Source organism: Ailuropoda melanoleuca, chromosome 9 (assembly GCF_002007445.2).
Source record: "Ailuropoda melanoleuca isolate Jingjing chromosome 9, ASM200744v2, whole genome shotgun sequence".
Taxonomy (NCBI): domain Eukaryota; kingdom Metazoa; phylum Chordata; class Mammalia; order Carnivora; family Ursidae; genus Ailuropoda; species Ailuropoda melanoleuca.
The window spans coordinates 485,063-507,443 of NC_048226.1; the positions used below are offsets into that span (position 1 = coordinate 485,063).

The 22,381-nt window shown below is 57.9% G+C and overlaps 2 protein-coding genes across 10 annotated transcripts in view; both read right to left on the bottom strand.

Moving 5' to 3' along the window:
• ADAMTS7 (ADAM metallopeptidase with thrombospondin type 1 motif 7) overlaps positions 1-485 on the bottom strand; it is a 42,316-nt gene extending 41,831 nt beyond the window's left edge. Inside the window, exon 1 of the mRNA XM_034668877.1 lies at positions 471-485. Coding sequence (XP_034524768.1) covers positions 471-485 — 15 coding nt within the window. The remainder of the gene's footprint in view (positions 1-470) is intronic.
• An 11,115-nt stretch (positions 486-11,600) lies between these two features.
• LOC117803687 (translation initiation factor IF-2-like) lies at positions 11,601-17,460 on the bottom strand. Of its 9 annotated transcripts, none has more exons than XM_034667778.1 (3): positions 17,238-17,460; positions 15,502-15,609; positions 11,601-14,673 (listed from the first exon to the last, which is right to left on the bottom strand). In XM_034667778.1, the coding sequence occupies exon 3, from the start codon at positions 13,784-13,786 to the stop codon at positions 12,848-12,850; it is 939 nt and encodes a 312-aa protein (XP_034523669.1). In that variant the 5' UTR covers positions 13,787-14,673; positions 15,502-15,609; positions 17,238-17,460; the 3' UTR covers positions 11,601-12,847. The 9 variants fall into 9 exon arrangements, with proteins under 9 accessions (XP_034523669.1, XP_034523667.1, XP_034523664.1 ...); XM_034667776.1 differs by lacking the exon at positions 17,238-17,460 and adding an exon at positions 17,031-17,224; XM_034667773.1 differs by lacking the exon at positions 17,238-17,460 and adding an exon at positions 16,619-17,224.
• Positions 17,461-22,381: the final 4,921 nt, after the last annotated feature.

Below are 22,381 nucleotides of genomic sequence, written 5' to 3' on the forward strand. Positions count from 1 at the left end.
CCCCGACGGCCCCGACCGCCCGCCCGGCCGCGGGCGCCCTCTGGCGGCGGAGCCGAGCCTGGCCTCCCGGCCGCGACCCTCCAAGCCCCCCTAGAAGCCGGAATTTCTGGAATGTTGGCCTTCCCCGAACGGGCCGGGCCCCCTAGGAAAAAGGATCCGGAGGCCTCCCGGGGCCCCCAAGTGGACCCTGCTCCAAAGCCGGCTCGGGAGAGAGGCCGGCCGGTGGGCGGCAGCTCGCACGCGAGGCGGGTCCCGCAGCCCTAGTGTCCAGTCTCCGTCCTGCGCGGGCTGAAGCGGTGTCGGCCCGGCCATCTGTCCTCGGTGGCCGCAACACTTCCACCTGTGCTCGCAGGATCCCGCTCCCAGGACACTCTTGCCTTCGCTCACCCTCGCCCTGCCCAGGGACCTCCTGGAGCTCCGGGGCTCTGCCGTGGTCAGCCTCCCGCCCCTGCCCTCTGAGGCCCGCACACCTCCTTGCGGTCCATCTCCCATGCACTTTCCCGCCTTCCTGGAAGCTCGCTCCCGGCTCCTGCACCCTTAGCCCTACTGTCCTCCAGGGACGCAGGGAGCTCGTGGCCACTCAGTTCCCTGACGTCCTCACTTCCAGGGACCTTTCATCCCACCTCTGCCACCAGTCCCCATGGCCACAGCCTAGGCTGTGTCATCCCCAACTGCCCCATGTCTGAAACCCAAGGACCAGGTGCCCGACCTTCAGACCTGACCCCAAGACTTTCCCAGCCCCCCCAAACCCTCTCATCACATTGTGTGTTTCCTTCCTCTGGTCAGGAGACACCTTCCTCTCCCCACCCCCCAGCCCCTCCTGGCTCCCACCCAACCACCTTCCATGCCCCCCAGCCCTAATGACGGGGACAATTCACACCACCACACCCAGCCACACACACCTCACCCCACACACCAAGCATCTGTGACTGGTGCCCATGAGCTCCCCCCACCCTCCAGCGTCCAGAGACAAATGCTTCCACCCTCCCCTCCTGGTCCCCAGAGACCATGCTCTGGGGACCCCTCTCTCCTTGGTCCCCACAGCTGCTCACCCTCCATCCAAAAGCATTCTGGTCTCCTTCCTTTGAAAGACACTGATACTCCTCCGTGGACTGGGTGCCCCTCTAGCCCCCACCCTGCCCCTCTGCTCCCCTTCACAGTCCCACTTCTCCAGGGGGTATCTGGACCTCTCCCCTCCTTTTGGTTTCCCACACCCACCCCTCCTCCAGCCTCCATTTTGGTGCACGAGCCACTGGACCCTGCTCGGTCCTCATCTTGACCTGCCCTGAGCATTCTAGAAATGCCCCCACCCCACTCCTACACTGCACCCTTATCTCCTGGCCCATCTCCCCCTCACCCTACAGATGCAGTGAACAACGTGAACATGGTGTCTGTCGTCCAGAGCCCTCACTCCGGAAAGGGCCGCAGGCCACAGGCACAGCGACAGACATCGAAACAAGGGCATAGGCTTGGTACCCCCGAGATTTGTCCTTGCAGACGCTGAACATGTCAGCTCTCAGGGACAGTCTCCCCTTCCCCGTCTCAGGGCTCCCAGAGCACCCACTGCCCCGCCCGTCATGGCACCGATCGCACGGAATGGCTGTGGTCTGTTGGTGGGTCTGTGAACCTCACTCGCCGTGCGATGCAACGTCAGGCACTTGCCTTCAAGACCCAGCCCCCAGCACAGTACAGCTGAGAGACTAAGAGTATCCGGTGAGGGGACACGCAGCCCTCCCTCCCAACACCGCGACCTGCCACCCTTGCTCCTGTGGCCGGCTGTCAAGGCCCACAGGGATTCCAGGCCCCCCTGAAAGACAGCCCTGGGGTGTGTGTTTTCTGCATACAGGCTGACAGCAGTGCCACCTGCTTCCGCTCCAGTCCCAGGTCCTGACCTCAGTCCTCTGCGCATCTCCTCACAAACCAGGCTGCACAGCACAGCACACAAAGGGAGGATGAGGCTTGGGCCGGGACGTGGGTAATAACCCAAACAGAAAAATAAGGCCAACTCCAAACCTGGGGAGCGAAGAATACATTTTGAGCAAAGCAAGACAGATGATATTTCAGCATGTTTGATGCAATTGTTCAGAGTGTCCCCCTCCCAATCCTTGACAGATTATTTCCTGTTTTACATGACCCCCACGCTAGGTAGCCCAACATCTCCAGTGAGGGTTAAGTTAGCTAAAACATGACCAGAAACCCATTAAACTAAGTAAGAAACTAGACACATCCTGCTTCCATATATCCATGTATATACTGATAGGTTGTTCGAAAGGTAGCGAGCGGAGTAGAGCGTTATCTGTTTAAGATTATAAATGAATAGGTAACAATTATAAAATGAGGCGCACGATTTTAAAAGTTAAATAAAAGCTCTGGGCCTCCACTGTTGTATCCCACCAACGGACACGCTGACCCCCACTCTCCATCTCACGTGTTTTCTAGGGCCGTCGTTCTCAGCCAGGGGTGATTTCACCTCCGTGGAATTTTGCAATGTCTGGAGACATTTTTGGTTGTCACAGCCAAGGGGGAGGTGCCGCGGGCATCGGGAGGGTAGAGGCCAGGGATGCCGCCGAGCCTCGCCCCAGTGCACAGGCAGCCCCCACGCGAGGGATTATCCAGCGCGAACGTCACTAGAGCCCAGGGTGAAAATCTCTGCCTAGTGGACCGAGTCATTTGAAGGCACGTGTGGCGAATTAAAGGCCTTATGTTCTAGTGTTTCGTTTTACTTTGTGTTTTTGGGTCAGGCAAGCACAGGGTAAACATTCAACCTTCACACATAGTGAAAAGTCAGTCTTCCTCCCGAAACGGGCTGTCCCCGGCCCCTCGTGCTCCTTCCTAGGGGCCATGTCTGCCTCAGTTTCTCACGAATGCTCCAAGGAAATGTGTGTGCACACTTGGGACGGCACACACCTGCTCTGTCTGTAGCTGGGTTTTCTCACTTCACGGCGTAGCTGGGAGACGGCCCCACATCCTTGCTTGAGGATCGTGAACTGCATGAGGCGGGGAAATCGATGTTTTACCCACTGATGTGTTCTGAGCAACAGTCTCTCGCTGGGACCACCCTGTGTGCATGAGGGTGAGTCCGTCTGTGCGATCAGGTCCAGGTCCGGGCTTGCTGGCCAGGCAGGTGCCTTTGTAACTGTGACAGAGGTAGGTATGGCCAAATTAAAGGCCCTTTTTTTGGTGGGTCCCTTCCACCCCAGTAAATTGCAAGACTTGCAAACGTAATTCTAAATTCCAGTGTAGGGGGCAGATCGGAATCCCCCTCCGTGGGACAGGCACCGGGCTGAGGAAGAGCCGGCCAGGGAAATCCAAGAGACTCCTGCCCTGGAAGGGGATGCTGACTGGCACCACGGGCCTGATTAGCCATTGCTCTCCATTCATCCCCGTCTCTGACGCACGGCGCCTTCCCTGCCAACTACCCGGGCCTTGGGAGGGTGGCCTGCCCCAGGTGGACAGGGATGACACCACGGGAGCCCCGCGGTTGTCCACTGCGGGGTTCTGAGCCATCGGCCGGCCGCTGCCTCACCAGCAGCCGCCTGGGCAGCGACAACAGTAATTAGACAGACACCAAGTGTGACACCGAATGTGCACCAAGTCCCAGGTGCTGCCCCACGCCCTACCTGCCATGTCTGGTGTCGTCCTGCTCCCAAGGCGAAGTACAGGTCACCGCTATCCTCGGCGTACAGGTGGAGAACGGCCCTGCACGGCCCACGTCATCTGCCGAGGGCCCCAGATGTGGGTCCCTGGCCGCGGCACATGCTGTCTCCCCAGATGGCCCGTTTGGGCTGCTGTCATCAAAGGGGCCCTTGTGATGAGGCTCCTCCTTCCGGAGCTGCTTCTGTCAGCGTGGGACACGGGCCCCTTCCCCTTCACGAGGAAGGCTCCGAGGCTTCTGTTCCGGAGCGCCTCCCAAGTGCCGGGTGCCAAGAGCTAGGCTGAGTCCAGAGGGACCCTGGTGGTGACGTCACTGTTCCCTGCAGTCAGCGCTGGCCTTCAGCCCAAGCCCAGCAGCCCTCAGAGGGCCCAGCCTGCTCTCACCGGCTGGCGCCCACCAGGACTGCGGGAGGAAAGCGCTGCCTGAGAACCCAAGCCGCCTGCCCGTGAGCTGCGCACCCAGCCTGAGTCTGCAGGAAGCCGGCCCCACCACGTCTTTTGCAGCCCCTCGCACTCCACCCACTCATCGCCTCCGTGGCTCTCCCTCTCTGACCCCGCCATCCCTTCAGCAACAGGGGTTGCAGATCGCTGCGTCTGGAAATAATCTGAAAACTTCTTGGGTTTTTCTGTTGCGTTTACTGAGGACCTGGGAGCTCGTTCTGCTGATTTATCCTTTAACACTGTTCCCATGAATTTTATTAACTTTTGTAAAGAAAATACTTGTTTCAACGTCTAAAAAATAGAATCGTGGGGCACCCGGCTGGCTCAGTCAGGGGAGCACGTGACTCTGGATCTCGGGGTCGTGAGTTCAAGCCCCACGCTGGGTGTAAAGATTACCTAATAATAAAATCTTAAAAACAAAAACAGAATATTTGCTGGTAATAAAAGCCTGGATAAAATAGATTACATGGGGGTTTTTTCTTCTTCTTTCTTTAATCAATAAATTCTCTCCTTGATTCGCCCGACGAAAACGCACGTGTGCTTCCTGCAGTGGAGCTGAGTTGAATGAAAACAGCACAAGCCTTATTATGAAATTGCTCTCGCCAACATTAAAAATGGAGCTGGTTATATAATTTGGGGGTTGGGAAGAATACTTTAAAAATGAAATCAACAGCAAAATCTGTAGGGGAAAAAAGTTAATAGATGTGCCTACATCAAAAGCAAAACTTCTCCGTATTCTAAAGCTCCATAAATCCGACATCCAAAAGCCAGGAGAGCTGGAAAGATCAGAGGGAACAGAGAGATGACCATCAAGCAAAGAGGATGCATCTCAGACGGAGCACGTAGATTCCCAGATTGGAAGAGTTTACTGGCATCCGGCACGATGGAGAAAAGGCAAACAGATCTACACAGGCGTCTCTGTGTGCCAGTTCTTGGGTACTTGAGAAAAGTCACGTCTGGGGCTTGCAGAGCAGAGGCAACGGTCACAAAGACCGTGGTGGGAAATGCGTAGGAATTCTCTCCAGTATCTCCATGAGCAGGAGGTCAGCAGATCACTGCCTTTGAAGTTCCAAGGAAAACGGTTCCTGACCTAGAGTTCAGTTCTTAGACTCTCGATCCTGTTGTTAGGGTATGAAACATAATGAAAGAGATAAACCTAAATCTGAGTGCAAGGGGATGGGGGTGTTGCTTCTCTGAAAAGTGGGCGAACGTTTCCGGAACACAGTGGAGAACTGCCTGGAACCGGAGTGCAGCCCAGGAGGCTCCCCGATGGCCGACACCTGGAGCTCTGGCTGCGTGGTGCCCTGGCCACTGGGCCTGCGGACGGCAGGTCCCCTGTGTATCCTTCTTGGGCCCTGCAGCCCCCCCAGTCCCACCACCCCGCTTATAGCCACTGGCTCCTGGTGGAATCCAAGTCCTCTTATTCCTGAGCTAATGTTGGCTCATGTACATGGCGGGATGCTTTACAGGAAATTTTCTAGTTAACCCTCTAGCAGCCCTGAGAGGTGAGCAGTACTATCCAATTCGTAGGCGAGAAAAACGGAGCTTACATCACTGGCATGAGGTCACCCGGTAACTGACAGAGCAGGACCCACAGCGGACCTGCGTGTGCCCCATGGCCAGGCTCCAACTATCCCACCTCCCTGGCAGCACGCCCAGAGTTCTGAGAACACACACACGGTGATGCTTATCCTCACTGGTGAGGAAAGGAGTGTCAGTCCCGGCATTCCATGAAGGACTTGGCACCTGTCAAACTTGCAAAAGTGTTTGTCTTTTGGTGTTTAATTTGCATATATATCCAAGTAATACATGTTCACGGTTTAAAGAGGCAAATTGTGTTCCATGGAAGCTGGAGAGCTGTCGAGCCCGCCCCGACCTCCCCAACACACACCGGCACTTCACGTTCCGTGGGGGGAGGGGATGCAGCTCCAAGGGGCAGCTCCACAGCCCGCTGTCCCCTGCTTCCCAGACCCTGCGAGTCCTGGGGGCTGTCCAAGACCGCTGGGCACATCCTCTCTGAGATCTTAGCACAGCGCTCCGGGACGGCGAGGGGGGCCTTGGCGGGGACCGCACGGCAGGAGCCCAGAACAGCAAGGCCCAGTGACTCAGCCACCTGTAATCTCTCTGGGGGGGAATTATCCCGAAGGGAAAAACACTGGCTGCATCACTGGTGAAAAATGATCCGTGGAAATGCTATTTTTCCACTGTCGTAGCAACAGCCAAGAGATTGTTTTTAGAAAAGAAAACTAAATGTCCCCAACCTGCCACCCTCTCCCGCCCGTGACTGCTTCCTCTTGGATGGATCCCGCGTGCAGGTCCTTGGAGATGCCATCAGAGCAACACAGGGCAGACGGGGGGGGGGCCCCCCAGTTCCCTGCAGTGTACATGAGGCCCTGCCCCTCACCTCACAGGGGGCCCTAAGGGTTGGAGGAGCCGATTCTTGTGACAATCCTGGCCCTGGGCCTGGACACAGGAGGTGCTCAGCTAAGGAGAGGGACAGTGTTCCCTCTCCAGGCTCCCTCCACCCTCCTGCCCTCTCTGGGACACACACCCCCATCCTGGTGAATGCACTTTCCAGCCCACGACCCCCACTGGCCCCTCTAGCTCTGCCTGTCCTCAGCCCAGAGGGGGTCTCCTCACAACCAGGGCCCACCCCACAAGGTGTGCTCATCAGTGCTCAGGAATGAGTCCTGCGGGCCCAGCTCAGAGCTTGGCCCTCTCTGCCCCACAAACCCTGCCCCCAGCACTGTGTGTCCCCCACTCAGCCCCTCCCTCTCTGTGCCCCCCTATGTCCCCTGAGCTCCTGGGGTAGGACTCATGCTGGTCCAGCTCCATCTCCATCCACAACAGCCCTGATTGCTGGGCCCGGAATGGGCAATGTCCCGCAGGCTTTCACGCAACGGTCCCTCACTAAGCCTCCCCCCCCGCCATGTGTCATGCTCTGCTTCTTGATGTGGGTGCTGGTTACATGAGTGTGTTTGGTCTGTGAAAATCCACCATCTGTACTCTTATGACACGTGGGCATGTGTGGGGATATTACATTTTACTTCAAAGGTTTTTTTTTTTTAAGTCCTAGGATGATGAGAGGGAGACTTGAGGTGGGGTGGGGTTGGGGATATAGGCAGAGTGGTCAGGAAGGACTTCTTGGAGGAGGCAACATTTGATCTGAGACCTGTGGGGTAAAAAGGAGCCAGTCTTGGACGAAACTGGGGAAAGCATTCCAAGCAGAGGGTCTGGCAAGTGCAAAGACCCCTGAGGCAAGCAAAGGTTTGGCACTCTGGAGGGAAGCCCAGAAGACAACGGGTGCACAGAGAACCCTTCGACTATGAGAACTACACGGGGTCTTACAGACCATTTTACAGAGGAGGAAACAAGAACTAGACCTGAGGGCAAGTCACTTGCCCCAAATCACACAGCACGTTAGTGGCCAGAGCACAGAGACTAAAATCCAGGCCCCCTGACACATAGGACACCTCCCACCACGGGAAGAAATCCCCAGGCCTCAGGGTTGAAAGTATACTCTAAGTTTACAAACTTTCTATCAGATTACTAGTTCATCTAGGATCTGGCCCAGACTAGAGCTGGGTAATTGGGTTAACTTCCCCTTTTCTGGTCACTGGGCAGAGCGTCCCCCTTGTTGCTGATTCTCCTCCTGGGCAAGGGAGGCAGAGGCCTGGGAGCAGGTCTGGCTATGGGGATTGATGGGGGACAGGACGTGTGGGGAAGACCTGGCCTCTGGGGACCACCTCCCAGCTCCTGGAGGCATGCCCTGCCAGTGTTCCTGATGAAGGCAGGAAAGAAAGAGCTCGGGCCAGTGGGGGATTGTCCACCACAGAGAGGAACCTGGGAACAAGGGGAAGAAGGAGGAGGAGGAGGAGGAAAAGGAGGAGGAGGAGGGAGGAGGAGGGAGAGGAGGGAGGAGGAGGGAGGAGGAGGGAGGAGGAGGGAGGAGGAGGGAGGAGGAGGGAGGAGGAGGGAGGAGGAGGGAGGAGGAGGGAGGAGGAGGGAGGAGGAGGGAGGAGGAGGGAGGAGGAGGGAGGAGGAGGGAGGAGGAGGGAGGAGGAGGGAGGAGGAGGGAGGAGGAGGGAGGAGGAGGGAGGAGGAGGGAGGAGGAGGGAGGAGGAGGGAGGAGGAGGGAGGAGGAGGGAGGAGGAGGGAGGAGGAGGGAGGAGGAGGGAGGAGGAGGGAGGAGGAGGGAGGAGGAGGGAGGAGGAGGGAGGAGGAGGGAGGAGGAGGGAGGAGGAGGGAGGAGGAGGGAGGAGGAGGGAGGAGGAGGGAGGAGGAGGGAGGAGGAGGGAGGAGGAGGGAGGAGGAGGGAGGAGGAGGGAGGAGGAGGGAGGAGGAGGGAGGAGGAGGGAGGAGGAGGGAGGAGGAGGGAGGAGGAGGGAGGAGGAGGGAGGAGGAGGGAGGAGGAGGGAGGAGGAGGGAGGAGGAGGGAGGAGGAGGGAGGAGGAGGGAGGAGGAGGGAGGAGGAGGGAGGAGGAGGGAGGGCAGGGAGGGGAAAAGGAGGAGGAAGGGAAAAGCAGCAAGGCTCCAAGCAGCCAGAGCTAAGGCCTTTCCCCCGTTCACTGAGCTAATTCCCCGCATGACCCTGGCAAAGGGTTATCATCATCTTCCTTTACAGATAGGCGAGGTTAATGGGTCAGCCCCAGGACACACAGGCCGGTAAGTGACTTAAAGCCTTAAAGCCCACTGTGGTCTCCTCCTCCCCTGGGGGCCCTCGTCCTTCAGCCCGTCCCGCGTTCCCGCAGCTTCCTGCTCAGTTACGCACCGTCTGTCTTCCTTCCCTGCGGTATTTGCTGCCCATTCCCCTGTACCAGCTCGTCTACTGCCGCAGAGGACACGCTCCCCAAACTCGGTGCACCCCTAGTGCTCTGCAGAGTGCCGACTGCACACACAGCGTGCACCAATACCTGGGGAGGTGAAGAAGGGGTAGTTGAGGGAGGGCTCTTCTGAGGGGCGGCGTTGGAGTCCAGGCCTGAGTGCTCAGGAGGAGGCCCCCACGGGAAGAGTTGAGGCAGGTCAGCCCAGTGCGCCTGCGGGAAAGCCAGTCGGGGTCGCAGAGGTCGGAGACGAGGTCTGGGCGGTGGGCAGGGCGACGCTGGTGCACTCTGCAATTGCTCAGGGCACCTTTACAAATCCCAGCCTTAGATTCCACCCCAGACCTCTGGGGTACGGGATTCGTTGATGGATTTTGTTTTAAAGCCCCGGTTGAGGGTCTCTGTCATGAGGCCTTGTAGGCCAAAGCAGGAAATCTAATTTTATCCCAGCTGCGAGAGGGAGCCACTGCAGTGCGTTAGGCCAAGGGAGTATTGTGAGCAGCGCAAAGCCGCCTCCTCTGGGAAGACCTCCAGGCTTTCTCTGGTGCTGGGCCCCCCCCCCCCCCAGCTCCGAGTACCCTCAGCAGGGCGCCGCCGTGGGTCACTCGTCGGCGTCTCCTCCCCGGGCTGCCCCCAGCTTAGTCGCCTCTGTGTCCACTCCAGGCGCGACAGCCCTGCCAGCCTTGGGAACTAGATCCCGGGCACGTGAACAGACCAAAATGGGGATGGGGATGAGGGGTGCCCGCGGAGGGAGCCCGGACCCCAGAGTGGGCGGAGCGGCAGAGAAAGGGGGCAGAGGGGGCGGAGCGAACCCCGGAGTGGGCGCAGCGGGCGGAGGAGGCGGAGGGGGCGCGGACCCCAGAGTGGGCGGAGCTGACGGAGGGGGCGGGCANTCCCCTTCACCATCCCGGTAGCGCGCACCTCAGCCTCGCGGCCACCGCCCTGCAAGGTGCGGACGCTGCCCGTCTACACCGTGAGCTTGGTGCGCGACCGCAGTTGGGCCTTCGGGGCGCCGCGGGAGGGGGTGCGGACGCCCACACGCCCTCCACACGCGCCGGCGGCGTCTTTCGGGGGCTGCCGCCTGCTCCCCGCCGCCGGGCCGGCGTGGGGGTGGGTGGACGCCTCTACCCAACGCGCTTCACGCCGGCTGGCCGGCCCTCCGCCGTCCGCAGGTGTTCGCCGCCGCCTTTGCGCTGCGGCGGCTGCTGCCCCTGCCCCGGCCTGTGTGCGGCCGGAGCTCGGGCCCTGCTGTCGGCCCGGAGCCCCCACGTTCTGGGGTGCTGACCAAGCTGGCCGCGAAGCCAGCTCCGTGTTCCCTGCACACTCCAACAGCTCCCCCAGCCCGCTGCCATGCTGCCTGCGGCGCCCCGAATTCCGCCAGGGCTAAGGAGAGCCGTGCGGCCTCAGCAGCCGCACCGCCAGCAAGGCCTGAACCCCGAGAAATGCCCCTCTCAGTAAGGACGGCTCCCTCCGTGTCAGTACAGGGAGCGACGGGGCAGAGTGGGTCGCTTGCCGCGAGGGGTGGGGTGGGGGGAATGACGTCAAGAAGCAGTGTCCGGCGTCAGGGCCGGTGTTCTCGGGTCTCAGGAGGACCGTGGAGATTACTTAAGCGGAGAGCTCCCCACCAGCCTTCCGGGCAATCCAGAGTGGTGAGTCCCTTTCTGCCCGGCCTGTTTCCTGTCCTACCTGAACGCTGGGGCCCCCTCCAGGTCTAGAACTTGGATGTCCTGCCACAGCGTCTGCCCACCGTGCCCTCCACGCCTCGCCCTCTAAGGACTTAACCTGACTCCCATGTTAGGTGTCGCCTTTGTGTTTGTAAGGGAGCTACAAGACAGGCACCCGGGTATCTGTGGAATCCTCCAGGGGAGAAACAGAAGGCTGGAAGGTAGCCCTCCATGGCTGGAGATTCCTGAGCTCTCATCCAGGAGGCCAGCCTGCGACACGTCCTCTCCAGATCCTGGGCCTCTCCGACTAATCAGTATCATTGATTCAGCAGTGCGCTTGGACTTGGACAGTGCTAGCCGTTGCATGGAAGAGGTTTGCAAGGAGCAGCAGAAGGCCTGAGATGTACATAATGGAGTAGGGGCGATGGAGGGGTGCAGCAGTGGCCTGGATGGCCACAGACGGTGCACCTGCCACCTGTGGGAGAGAAGTCATGGGAAGCATATTTTGGTCCCTAGTTAGGACAGACCTTTCCCATTTTTGAGCACCTTAGCATCATGAGGTAGTGAGCTCCCTGTCCTTGGAGGTATTCAAGTAGATGCTGGTCATTCACAAAGAATGATGGAGACAGACGATGCAGCACATGGGGGTGTGGAGTTGCTAGGTGATTTCTGCAATCCCGTGAGCCTAGACAGTGGGGGGGAGCCTTCGTGGAAGCACCTTCTCCTCTTTCTCCCCACATGCACCCTGAAAGGTAAGTCAAAAGGCACATGGTTTAAATGCCTTCCCTGGTAGACACCAGTAGAGTCTCATACTGATGGAGGGCCACGGTAAAGCCTTCTCAGAGTATCACTCGAGAGGAGGTGGTCAGAGCTCAGGGCCATATTCACATCCTTGCAAACATTTGTGCATAAATTTCATCCCCGGTGCTCCTTATGGAGGAAGGCTTGAGGCTCAAATGTCAAGAAAAAACCCATTCCCCCTGCGTGGTGTCCAGGCCAGGAGTCCATGCAGGACCTTGGGTCATCCTGAGAGTGTGCAGGTGTGTGTCATCCCAGATCTAGTGCCTGACAGAGTGAGAGTCCCTGTGGCTCATGGTGTGGGCAATATAGCTATTCCTTTAAAGCATCACAGTCTGGAAGAATCTTAGTGTCTTGGAGTACTTGTCCACTTACAAAGAAGATACTTTTTCATGGTGTTAATTTAAAAAGCAGCTCATCTCTCCCCCATGTGCAGGGGAATGTGTTTTGTGGGAGCAACAGGACAGAGAAGGAACCCTGCCGTAGTTCCCACCTGTCTCCCTGCCGTCCAGGCCCCTGCCTTCCAGGCCCTAGGAGCCAGCAGTGCGACACAGGGTGCTCTCCCGAGAGGCCATGGGGTGGTCTGGGAGACACAAGCACTCTGAATCAGAAATAATAGCTTCTTACGTGGTCACTTTTTTAAAGATTTTATTTATTTCACAGAGAGACCGAGAGAGTACAAATGGGTGGAATGGCAGAGAGAGAGAAGCAGACTCCCCACTGAGTGGGGAGCCCAGTGCGGGACTCGAACTCAGGACCGCAGGATCATGACTTGAGCTGAAGGCAGGCGCTCAACTGACTGAGCCACCCAGGTGCCCCTATGTTGGCACTTCTAAAATTGTCCTGTTTAAAGAATATTGTAGAAAGTTACATTAATCAGGGGTGCCTGTTAGGCTCAGTCAGTGAAGCATCTTCCTTCGGCTCAGGTCATGATCCCGGGCCCCTGGGATCAAGTCCTGCATGGGGCCCCCTGCTCAGCGGGAAGTCTGCTTCTCTCCCTCTCCCTCTGGCCCTCCCCCTGCTCATGCTCTCTCTCTCTCTCACTTTCTCTCAAATAAATAAATATAAACTGTAAAAGAAAATAAAGTTACACTAATCAGTCCATAAATACCACATTGTGGACACCAACCAAGGTGTGGGAGGCAAAGACATTCAGCTTGGAGTCCCGCCGGTCAGAAGCCACTGGTCTGCCTTAATGTGTGACCCTGAGCAAGTCACGTTGCCTCTCTGAGCTCCAGTTTCTTCCTCCATAAAATGAGGTGGTCAGTGATTCAGGGATTAATTGTACACCCTCTGTGTTCTTTTCTAAGTGCCCTTCACCTGCAAACTGTTTCTAGGGTCATTTCTTGCCACAAAGCAGAGATCCTGTAAAGCGTCACAGTTCATCTGACTCTTGGTTCTTGTGAATTGTTTCCTTGATGGAGGCCAGGGCGGCTCTTAGGGGCGCTTGTCATCGCAGCGTCACGGTGCTCACCCGAGGAGGGCTGTGCACCGGAAGGATGCGTGGACCCAGCTCTGAGCGGCTCTCCCAGGCTTCTCTGGGAACTGCCCTGGGTGCGGCCTCCAAGGACAGCCGATCCGGCCCCTGCGGCGGAGGGACGGTGAGCAGGCCGGCGCGGGCCACGGTACCCACTCGCTCTGAGAAGCGCATCCTCCGTAGGCGTGCACGAGAGGGACACGAGGAGATCCACGCACAGATGGGCGGCGTGGACGAGATTTCTGAGCGCAACATGAAACCCCAGAGCTGGCAGGGCGGGCGGAGCAGGGGGCGGGCAGTGACCGAGGGCTTCGAGGGGCACCGTGCGACTCGCGCGGTCTGGGGAGAGGTTCGGGAATTGCCCGCGGTCGCCCAGCCCCGACCGGGCGCGGCAGGAACTTCCGCAGCTCGGATACCAAAGCCCAAACCCTTAACCGCCCTTGGCTCATCCGCGCAGCGCCGAGAGGGCGGAGGACACGCTCGGAGAGGGCCCGTCGGGAGAGCTTCGTCCGTCCGAGGAGCCAGGCGCGGAGAGAGCAGGTGTTCCGGAGGCCGGGCTGACCCGGCGTCAGATGCTGGGGGGCGGCGGGCGGGGGTGATGGTCCGAGGGGCAGAGGCGCGAGGGGACCCTCAGACCCCGGAAGCCCCTCCAGGGGGACGAAGGTGTGAAGCCGTCCCCCCACCCCGGGCCAGGGGCGGCAGAGCGGGGGGGCCGGAAGCGCACCTTGCGCGTGCGTGGCTGGCCCGCTGGCCCGGAGCCGCTGCCGACTCCCTCCCCAGCCCCCACCCAACAGGGCAGCGCGTCCCCTGCCCAACCCCCCGCCGCCCGGCCCCAGCGGTCTGGCACTTCGTCTTTGCGGCTCAGGAGGGAGGATTCCGGTCCAGGTGCCCCTCCCGTCGCCTCCAGGTGCTGGGACCCCAGCAGAAGACATCCAGACCTTGCCTCAATGCCCGCCCGCTCCCCCCGGGAAGCCTCGGGGGGTCTCTGTGTACGTGCCCGAGCCCTCGCCCTGCCTGTTTTGGCTCCTGCCTCCCTGCGCATCCGGCACCCCTGCAGTGCATCGGGCCTGCCTGAGAGATGAGGGCCAGGCCTCTCCATCAGCGCCGTCGGGAACCAGACGCACCAGGCCCACGGCACAGCACGGAGGAGCCACCTCAGGCTGCGGTAGGGAAGGGGCGCCCGTCTGGCCCACCTGCCAGGTGATGGGAATGTGGGATGGCTAAGGGCCCGCTCCTTCCACAGTTGCTTTCTTCTAAGAGGAGCCGGAGGCCCTTCAGACCTGGAGGTTGCCGAGGGCGGATGGCCTCCAACAAACGCAGGGACTTCCAGACCCTGAAAACTGGGTCTGAGCATGGATCCCAGTGGGGCTGCCCTGGCTGAATCCCCACCTCCTGGGAAGTGCCAGATGGGGAAAGCCAGATTATGGAGGAGAAGATGGGAGGTGAGAAATGACAGGCTGCCCATGTTGACAGCTCTTGCCAACCAGCTGTGGTGGGTGAGCACGGGAAGCCGCAAGGACGGTGAGGGAGGGGGGTGGCTTCCCCCCAGGTGCTGGAGGAAAGGAGCCAGCAGAACAGGAGGTCTGGGCCTGGGAGCCAGGAGGAGGAGGAGGCGGCCGACCCCTGTGGGGCAAGGCGCCAGGCTGACAGCCTACTTGAAAGCACGTGCTTGGAGGACTGAGCCTCCAAGGAGGCCAGCAGAGTGCACCCCCAGACCCTGGGGGTGCAGCCTTATTTGGAAACAGGGTCCCTGCAGGTTGATGGGGTTAAAGTTGGGCCTGGTCCTACATCCAAAGGCTGATGTCCTCATAAGGAGGCCCTGTGAAGACAGAGAGGCACATGGCGGAGAGGAGCCACGAAGGTGGGGACAGAGGTCGGACATCAGCCAAGCACTGCGGGCATCGCCGCAAGCTAGAGGCGGCAGGGAGGGCTCTTCCCCAGGGAGCGCGCCTGCCAGCACCCTGGTCCCACACTGGTGGCCTCCAGACCTGAGTGAATAGAGCGCTGTTCTGAGCCGCCCACTTGTGCTGGTTTGTGCGGTGGCAGCGCTGGGGAGCTAACACAGACGTCCTGCGTGCCGGCCTCCTGGCTGACGTCCACAGCCCCCACGCCTTCCTGCCAGCTCCTTGCGGCCCAGCGGCCCTGCAGCTTAGCCGTGTGGGACTGAGCCACAGGGTCGAACCAGGAGCCACACTGGAGGTTTGGGCTCAGGGAACCAGCACACAGGCGGAAACACGGGTACAGCCTGGCCGTGGGGCATGGAGGCTCTGCGGTGCTTCCCAGGCCGGCTAAGCCCAGTGGGTCATGTGTCCTCCCTCACCTGTAAGCGAGACCTCGCAGTCCACCTGCTAGTGTTTTCATTCTCCTTGTGGGGATCAGCTCACACCCAGCAAACGTTTCCTGTGTCAGGCCCCACGTCAGCCGGGGGACGAGGACGCGCACACACACGCACACATGCCCCCACGCACCCACACGCTGTTTATGCCTGGAGATTGTCAGACTGCATTTGAAAATCAACCCCACAGTCTAGCTCTATCCTATTTGCACAGACTCACCTAAACACAAGGGCACAAACAGGCCGCAGGTTAAAAGGATGGGGACTGGGAAACCCAAGCCTGAGTGGACAGGGATGGCAGGCGTTGCTAACCTCGGAGGAAGGTGTCCAAGGGCGTGAAGGCATCGTGAGGGGGAGAGCAGCTCCCAGTAGGACAATACGAAGTAACGATTCCCAGCAAGATCCTTGGAAACGTTCAGCCTATATTCACAAAACGGAAGAGTCTCAAATTATATAATGCAAAGACCGGTAGAATTATCAGAGCAAAGGACAAAGCCATGATCATGGTGGTAGGTCTTTAACACACCTCTCAGTACCTGAGAGCTCAACAGATTAAAAATCAAGGTGCAGAACATCTCAACAACACAATTAACAAGGTCGATCAAAGGGGTAAGTGTAAAACCCCGCAGCTAACAGAGAATACACATTCCTTTAAGTGTTCAGGGAATTAACTTTTTAAAGATTGACCATGAACAGCCGCAGAACAACTTAAAACAGAACTAATGAACTCCTGGTACGCAGACCTCCAGCCTCCCATCACAATCCAGTAACAACAAAACAAAATCCTACACGTTGGAGAAAAAGCTTGTAAATGATGCAAAAAATTAACCACAGTGGAAATTAGGACACATTCAAAACTGAATAATGAAAATGCTAGCAGCTAACATGTCCTGAGTGCTTGAGTCAGGCCTGTTCTAGATGCTTCTTTCCTCCCCATCCTCATTTCCCAGGTGAGAAAAACGAGGCAAGGCCTGGCTGAGAAAATTGTGCAGGCTTCCAGGGCCCCTAAATGGCAGAGCTGAGAGCCACGGTGGGCCTGGAGGTCAAGTTCAGAGCCCCATGTCGAAACCCACCGGAGCAGCCGATGTGCTCTCAGCTCTAACTCTTGGAGAGGAAGTGGCTCATAGGCCTCTCCTACACGCGGGACGCAACCAGGAGGAGGTGCCCGGTCACACACTGTCTCTCTGTCTCAGGGGCCTCACCCCATCCCCTGCGGCTCCTTAGTAGGGGCTCCATCCCCCACACTGTGCCCCCACACTAGGCCTTGCCTGGCCTTCCCTGCCTCCTCTTCCTCCCTCACTTGGTGCCTCCTGACACCCCCCCCCCAGCCCCATCCTTACCTATTGAAACCCCAGCGTACATCAAGGCCCAGCTCAGAGGACCCTTTCTGGAGGCCTCCCACCCACATGGGGTGCCCCAGGGCCATAACCTGCAAAGCTGAACTTGCCGTCCCTCTGGGTCCCTGCTGCCTGGTGGTGCTCCCCCAAACTTCTCCACGGACAAGCTCTGAAGGGCTCTGCATTCAGTTGGGAGTGAAGCATTCCTTAAAGCCTTGAGTTTTATGTTCAAAATTCTCCGGTTTGCAGTCTGCTCCGTGTTTATTTTATAATAAAAACATCTCTACCCTCAAGTGACAGACTTAGAAAATGCCCCAAATATCCACTGCGTAGTACTGCGGAGAACACCGCGTGGCGGGCAGGTCCTCGCAGGAGAGAGCCCTGAATCCCCTGCATCCACATGGGCTCCCTGTCCAGCCTTCTCCGGACCCAGACCCTGCACAGACCCGCTCCTGCCGTTCCCTCTGCCTGGGGGCCGGCCCCGTGAGATGGGGGGGCCCAGACCTTGCACAGACCCACTCCTGCTGTTCCCTCTGCCTGGGGGCTGGCCCTGCGAGAGAAGAGGGGGTCTTCTTGTGCTCCCACCGCCCTCGCTCATGCTGTGCCGTGATGCTCCGTTGTTCTGACTGCCAGGCCCCTGGAGTCTCAGCCTTCTGGTCTGAACCCTCTTTCCCTTCCCTGCCTGCCCTCTGTCAACATGTCTTCAGTTACCTCTTCTGAAGCGCTCAGGGACCACAGACAGTGCTTTGGGCGTGACAAATGTCATGCATGTCTCTGGTTTATGCACTGATAAGTCACACGGTCCAACCGCCTTGCGTCGCCGCTGCCTCCACTCCCTGGGGGTCTGGAGAGCACCTGCCATAGGGTTCAGTCCCTTGTGGCATGACCCCTCCCTGGGCTGAGTAGGAGCCTCTCGAAGCCAGGGACCTGCCACCCTGCCCTGGCTGTTGGGCCTGGAGGGGTGTTGAAGACCCCGGCTGGACTGCGAATGAGCACGGCCCCACCCCGACTTTCCCCCTTAAGTGTTTCGGCTCTTCCGTCGCTGGTGAAAATGCCAAGTAACCAGGGGTTTGTGAGCCACCGTCAGCCCCCTGGGGGTGGATGGGCTCCGTTGCAAATGCAGCTGTGTGCTGAGGTTGAGTAATCATGTGCTGGCCGACACACTAGATGATGGGGGGGACGCTCCTGCAGGGGGTCCCACTGCCACCTGGCTTAGCACCGTTGTTGCTCACGATGCCCCAAGGGAGACGGCCACCTGGAGACCAAGAGAGGGCATTAGCTTGGGCAGCAAGACATAGGTTCATATTTTGAGGAGTGGAGAAGCGAGAGGCAGCCTCTGAGGTTCTAGCCAAGCCCCTGCTTTAGAGATGGGGAAACTGAGGCCCAGGGAGGGGAACCCACGTCACAGCCTCACTCCCTCCGTCTGACGAGGTCCCAGGAGGAAGGCAGGCCAGCCCTGAGGGGTGGGCAACTGCTCGGTTGGCCTGGGGCTCGTTTTCTGGCACCTGGGACCTGCCATGCCACACGTGGGCAAATCCAGGTGGGGTCACCCTGCACCCTGGGTCACGGTTTCTCTCTCCTCCCCATCTATAAGGTCTCCCAGGAAAGTTCTAAGGAGAAATGAAACAGGTGGACATAGCTGAGGCCCAGCCTGCCACGTGGACCCTGGGGGCCTGGCCGGGCAGTGGGGCGGGCAGGGGACAAGAGCCACCCGGGGCTCTAATGAGGCCCAGGTCCTGCCTTGCTGGGCACACGTCCCCCAGATCTCTAGCTCAGCCAGTCCGACTGATTCGCTCTTTTGTACAAAAAGCAATTTAAAAGCTGTCTTGGAGCCGCTGAACTTCTATCTCCATAAACATTTCTTTGATAAATGCCAGGATCCACAGGGTGGGTGTTTTGAGAGACTCTGTGTAGCCATGTGCTGGCACGTTAGGGAGACCCAGACAGCTCTGTCCCTGATTCTCCGTGTAACCTTGAGCAAATCTGCACACCTTTTAAAAAAAATTAATATTTTAAAAATTTTAATTCCAGTGTAGTTAATATACAGTGTTGTATTCCTTTCACGTGTACCACGTAGTGATTCAACTCAACACTCGACAAGACCACGCCTCTCTGAGCCTTGATTCCCCGAGTGCGACGGGGGAGACGTTCATCTCTACTTCGCTGGGTTGCCCTGTGAAGTAAGGAGAAACACCGGCAGGCACATAGTAGGGCCTCAGTTAACAGTCACTGCTCTCATCTCTGACCCCTGATGGCTCCAAGGCCAGGCTATGCCTTCCTCCAAGGTTTGGGGAAGTCAGCCAGGGTTCAGTGAAGACATGGGGACTCCCTAGGTAAGGAAATTGAAGATTTCTTCCCCCTGGCCCCTGCCCGTCCAAAACTCGGTTCTGCTGTAAAATATTCATCAGTTTCTTTTTCAAGACTGCTTTGGCTATTTGGGGAGAAAAAGGAACCCTAGTGCATTGGTGCTGGGAATGCAAACTGGTACAGTCACTGGGGAATACAGCGTGGAGTTTCCTCAAAAAGTAAAAAGTAGAGCTGCCCCACAACCCAGCCATCGCACTACTGGGTGTTTACCCCAAAGATACAGACGTAGTGAGAAGGGGCACATGCACCCAATGTTCGTAGCAGCATTGTCCACAGTAGCCACACTGTGAAAGGAGCCCAGACGTCCACGGACCGATGAATGGATGAAGATGTGGGGTATGCAATTGAGTATTACTCACCGTCAAAAGGAATGAAGTCTTGCTATTCGCAACAACTAGATGGAGCTAGAGTGTATTATGTTAAGTGAAATAAGTCAGTCAGGAAAAGACAAATACCATATGATTTCACTCCTTTGTAGAATTGAAGAAACAAAACAAAGGAGCAAAGAGATAAAAAAAAAAAAAGATGAAAGAAAGAGGCATACCAAGAATCAGATTCTTTTTAAAAAAAAAAGTTTTATTTGAGAGAGAGAAAGAACGAGAGCATAGGTGGGCAGAGGGAGAAGGAGAAGCAGATCCCCCACTCAGCAGGAGGCCTGATGTGGGGCTCCATCCAAAGCCCTGGGATCAGGACCTGAGCCAAAGGCAGACACTCAACCGACTGAGCCCCCCAGGCGCCCCAAGAGTCCTTTCTGTGACTGAAGAATATCCCGTTGTGTGTGTGTGTGTGCTGTGTTTCGGTTATCCACTGACCTCTGACAGACAACTGAGTTGTTTCCTCCTGTTGGCTGTTGTGAATAATGCTGCTGGGAACGTTGGGGTACCGATATCCGTTCAAGTCTCAGAGACCGTAAAATGGCCCGGTGGGGACCTGTTTCCTCTTTTGTGAAATGAGCAGTTGGCTGACTTTCCGGCCCTAAGAGTCTGTGAAATGTATCAGCTTCTGAAACACTAAGGGCGTGGTGAGGTCAAAGGTCATCCAAACTTCCAGAAGGACAGGGCTTATCACAGGCGGCTGCCTGGGGGCCCAGGGTGCTAACCACAGGCCTCTGACAGACAACACACGGTTGAGGCTGCCCCTCCCTCCACAGCTGCAGCCCTGGGGAGACAGAGAACCCCCCCCCCCCCCCCGCCAAAGATGAGCTCACATTGAGCCTGGCAGCCTGGTCTGTCCCACCAGAGCAGATGCTAATTCCCTGAGGACCCCCAGGGTCCAGGGCAGGGGGCTCCCAGACAGGGGCTGGACCTGGAGGGGCTGTCTTGGGTGGAGTGGTGTGGGGCATCTGCTCTCAGCCTGGGGGCAGGACCCCTAGCCCTCAGCGGATCCCCACGGTACCTAGGATGGCAGGAGGGCAGGGAGGCCTGACCCTACGCTGAGCCCGTCCTGGGGGGTCCAGGGACTGAATGAGTCCATGGCAGGGGGTGAGACTGGCAGCCTGCAGGTTCCACAAGGCCCACAGGCGGGTTTTGCTCAGGGGGCATGATGTTGGCATTAAACAAAACTTAGCTGGCCCGGAGCCCGGGTGGCTCACTTGGTTGAGGGTTGGACTCTTGATTTCGGCTCAGGTCCTGATCCCAAGGTCCTGGGGTCCCCCCCCCCGCCCCGCCGCCCGGTGCTCATCGGGGAGTCAGCTTGACTCCAGCTCCTGCTGCACCCCCCCACCCCCGCACATTCGCACAGGCACTCTCACGCTAAAAAGAAATCTTTAAAAAAAGAACAACTTAGTTGCCAACATTTAAAAATCAGGAGTTTTTAGTTAAAATCCAGTTTTCTGATTCCTTTTTAAATACAGTCAGAAGAGCTTGTGGGGTTGGCCCACGGGCCCTTTGGATCCAGCCTCACAGACATCATCCCCTGCCCCTTGCAGGCCTGCCGCATAGGGCCCATTCAACTCTCCTTAAATCCCTTTCCGGCCCACCCAGAAACACTTCGTGAGCTCCGAAAGTGAGAGGTCGGGTTTAACAACGTGCCAGCTGCCGGTGCACAATAGCAGAAGCGAGGTGCTGGAGCCGACTGCCTCATCCCTGTTCATTAGCTGTGAGTCCTTGAGCGAGTGACCCCACCACTCTGTGCCCCAGTTCCCTTATTCCTACGATGGTAACAACGACACTTTCCTCCCAGGATGGTTGTGAGGCTTCAGTGGGTTCCCACCCCCTCTACACACACACACAGCGCTTAGGCAAGTGCCTGTGTCATGGGCAATGAGAAGGGGCATGAGAGTAAGTGATGAGACTGGCGTCATGGGGGCCGTGAAGGTGCTGAGCCCCGGCCGGCAGCACAGGTGTGTGTGAAGCCCAGCCCTGCTGTTGCTAGCTGTGTGGTCTCCGACGGGCACGCATCCCTGCCAGGCTGACGGTGTTCTGGTCTTCGGAGGCACCTGGGGGAGCAGAGACCCCCGAACGGACAGCCATTACTGTACAGTGCCCACTGAATGCTCTTGCCTCCTGCCCATGGCCCTCCCCAGCCCTGCGGCCCACCGCTTGCAGAGCTGGCCAGTGGACACTGATCCTGGAGGCTGGGAGATTGAGCTGAAAAGAACAAAGAGGCTCTGCTGGGTTCACAATGGCACCATTGTGAGCACACGGGGCTCACAGTTTCCTTTCTGTCCTCAACCTGCACAGATGCCCTGGAGGGCCGGGGTGGGAAGGCGTGGGAGCCCTCCCAGAGTTCTGCCAGCTGTCCCAGAGAAGGTCAGAGAGGAGGCACAGCCCCACAGCACCCTGGTGTGTGTGTGGGGTCTCCTTGTTATGTAGATGAAGAATCTGGGGCCCAGAGTGCGAGAGACACTTGCCTGAAGTCACAGAGCAAATGGGGGGCGGTGGCCCGGTGGCCGCCAGAGGCCCCCTTGCTCAGGCCTTTCCTCCCTCCCCCCCCCCCGCCGGGGCTTTTAGAGACACAGACTTTAGACATTTGACCTTTTGTCCAAATGAAGTTGTATATTCTGTCACTAAACACACTGACAAGATGTAAAAAAGTAAACATTTATCTTGCAACTTAAATATTTAGAATTATCTAAACTCATACCCTGTTCCGGCATTTTTTCCCTTCTTTTTAAAATAATAGCTTATTGAGATATAATTTACATACTATAAAGTTCATTTTTTTTTTTTGAGGGACAGAGAAAGAGGGCAGGGATGGAGGGACAGGGAGAGAGAGAACCCCACACAGGCCCAGACCCAGCCCAGAGCCTGACCCTGAGATCATGATGTGAGCCGAAATCAAGAGTCAGGGGCTGCACGGACTGCCCCCATTAAACTGTGAGGTTCAGTGAGTTTTCATGTATGAATGTAGAATTACCACCTTGTCATTTAGAACATTTTGTCGTCCCCCCTGCCCCGCTGCAGCCCTTGACCTGCCCGGATGTCTGTGCTCTGCCCCTCGTGGACAGTGCGCAGGAATGGAATCCTGCAGTACGTGGGCTTTCCTGG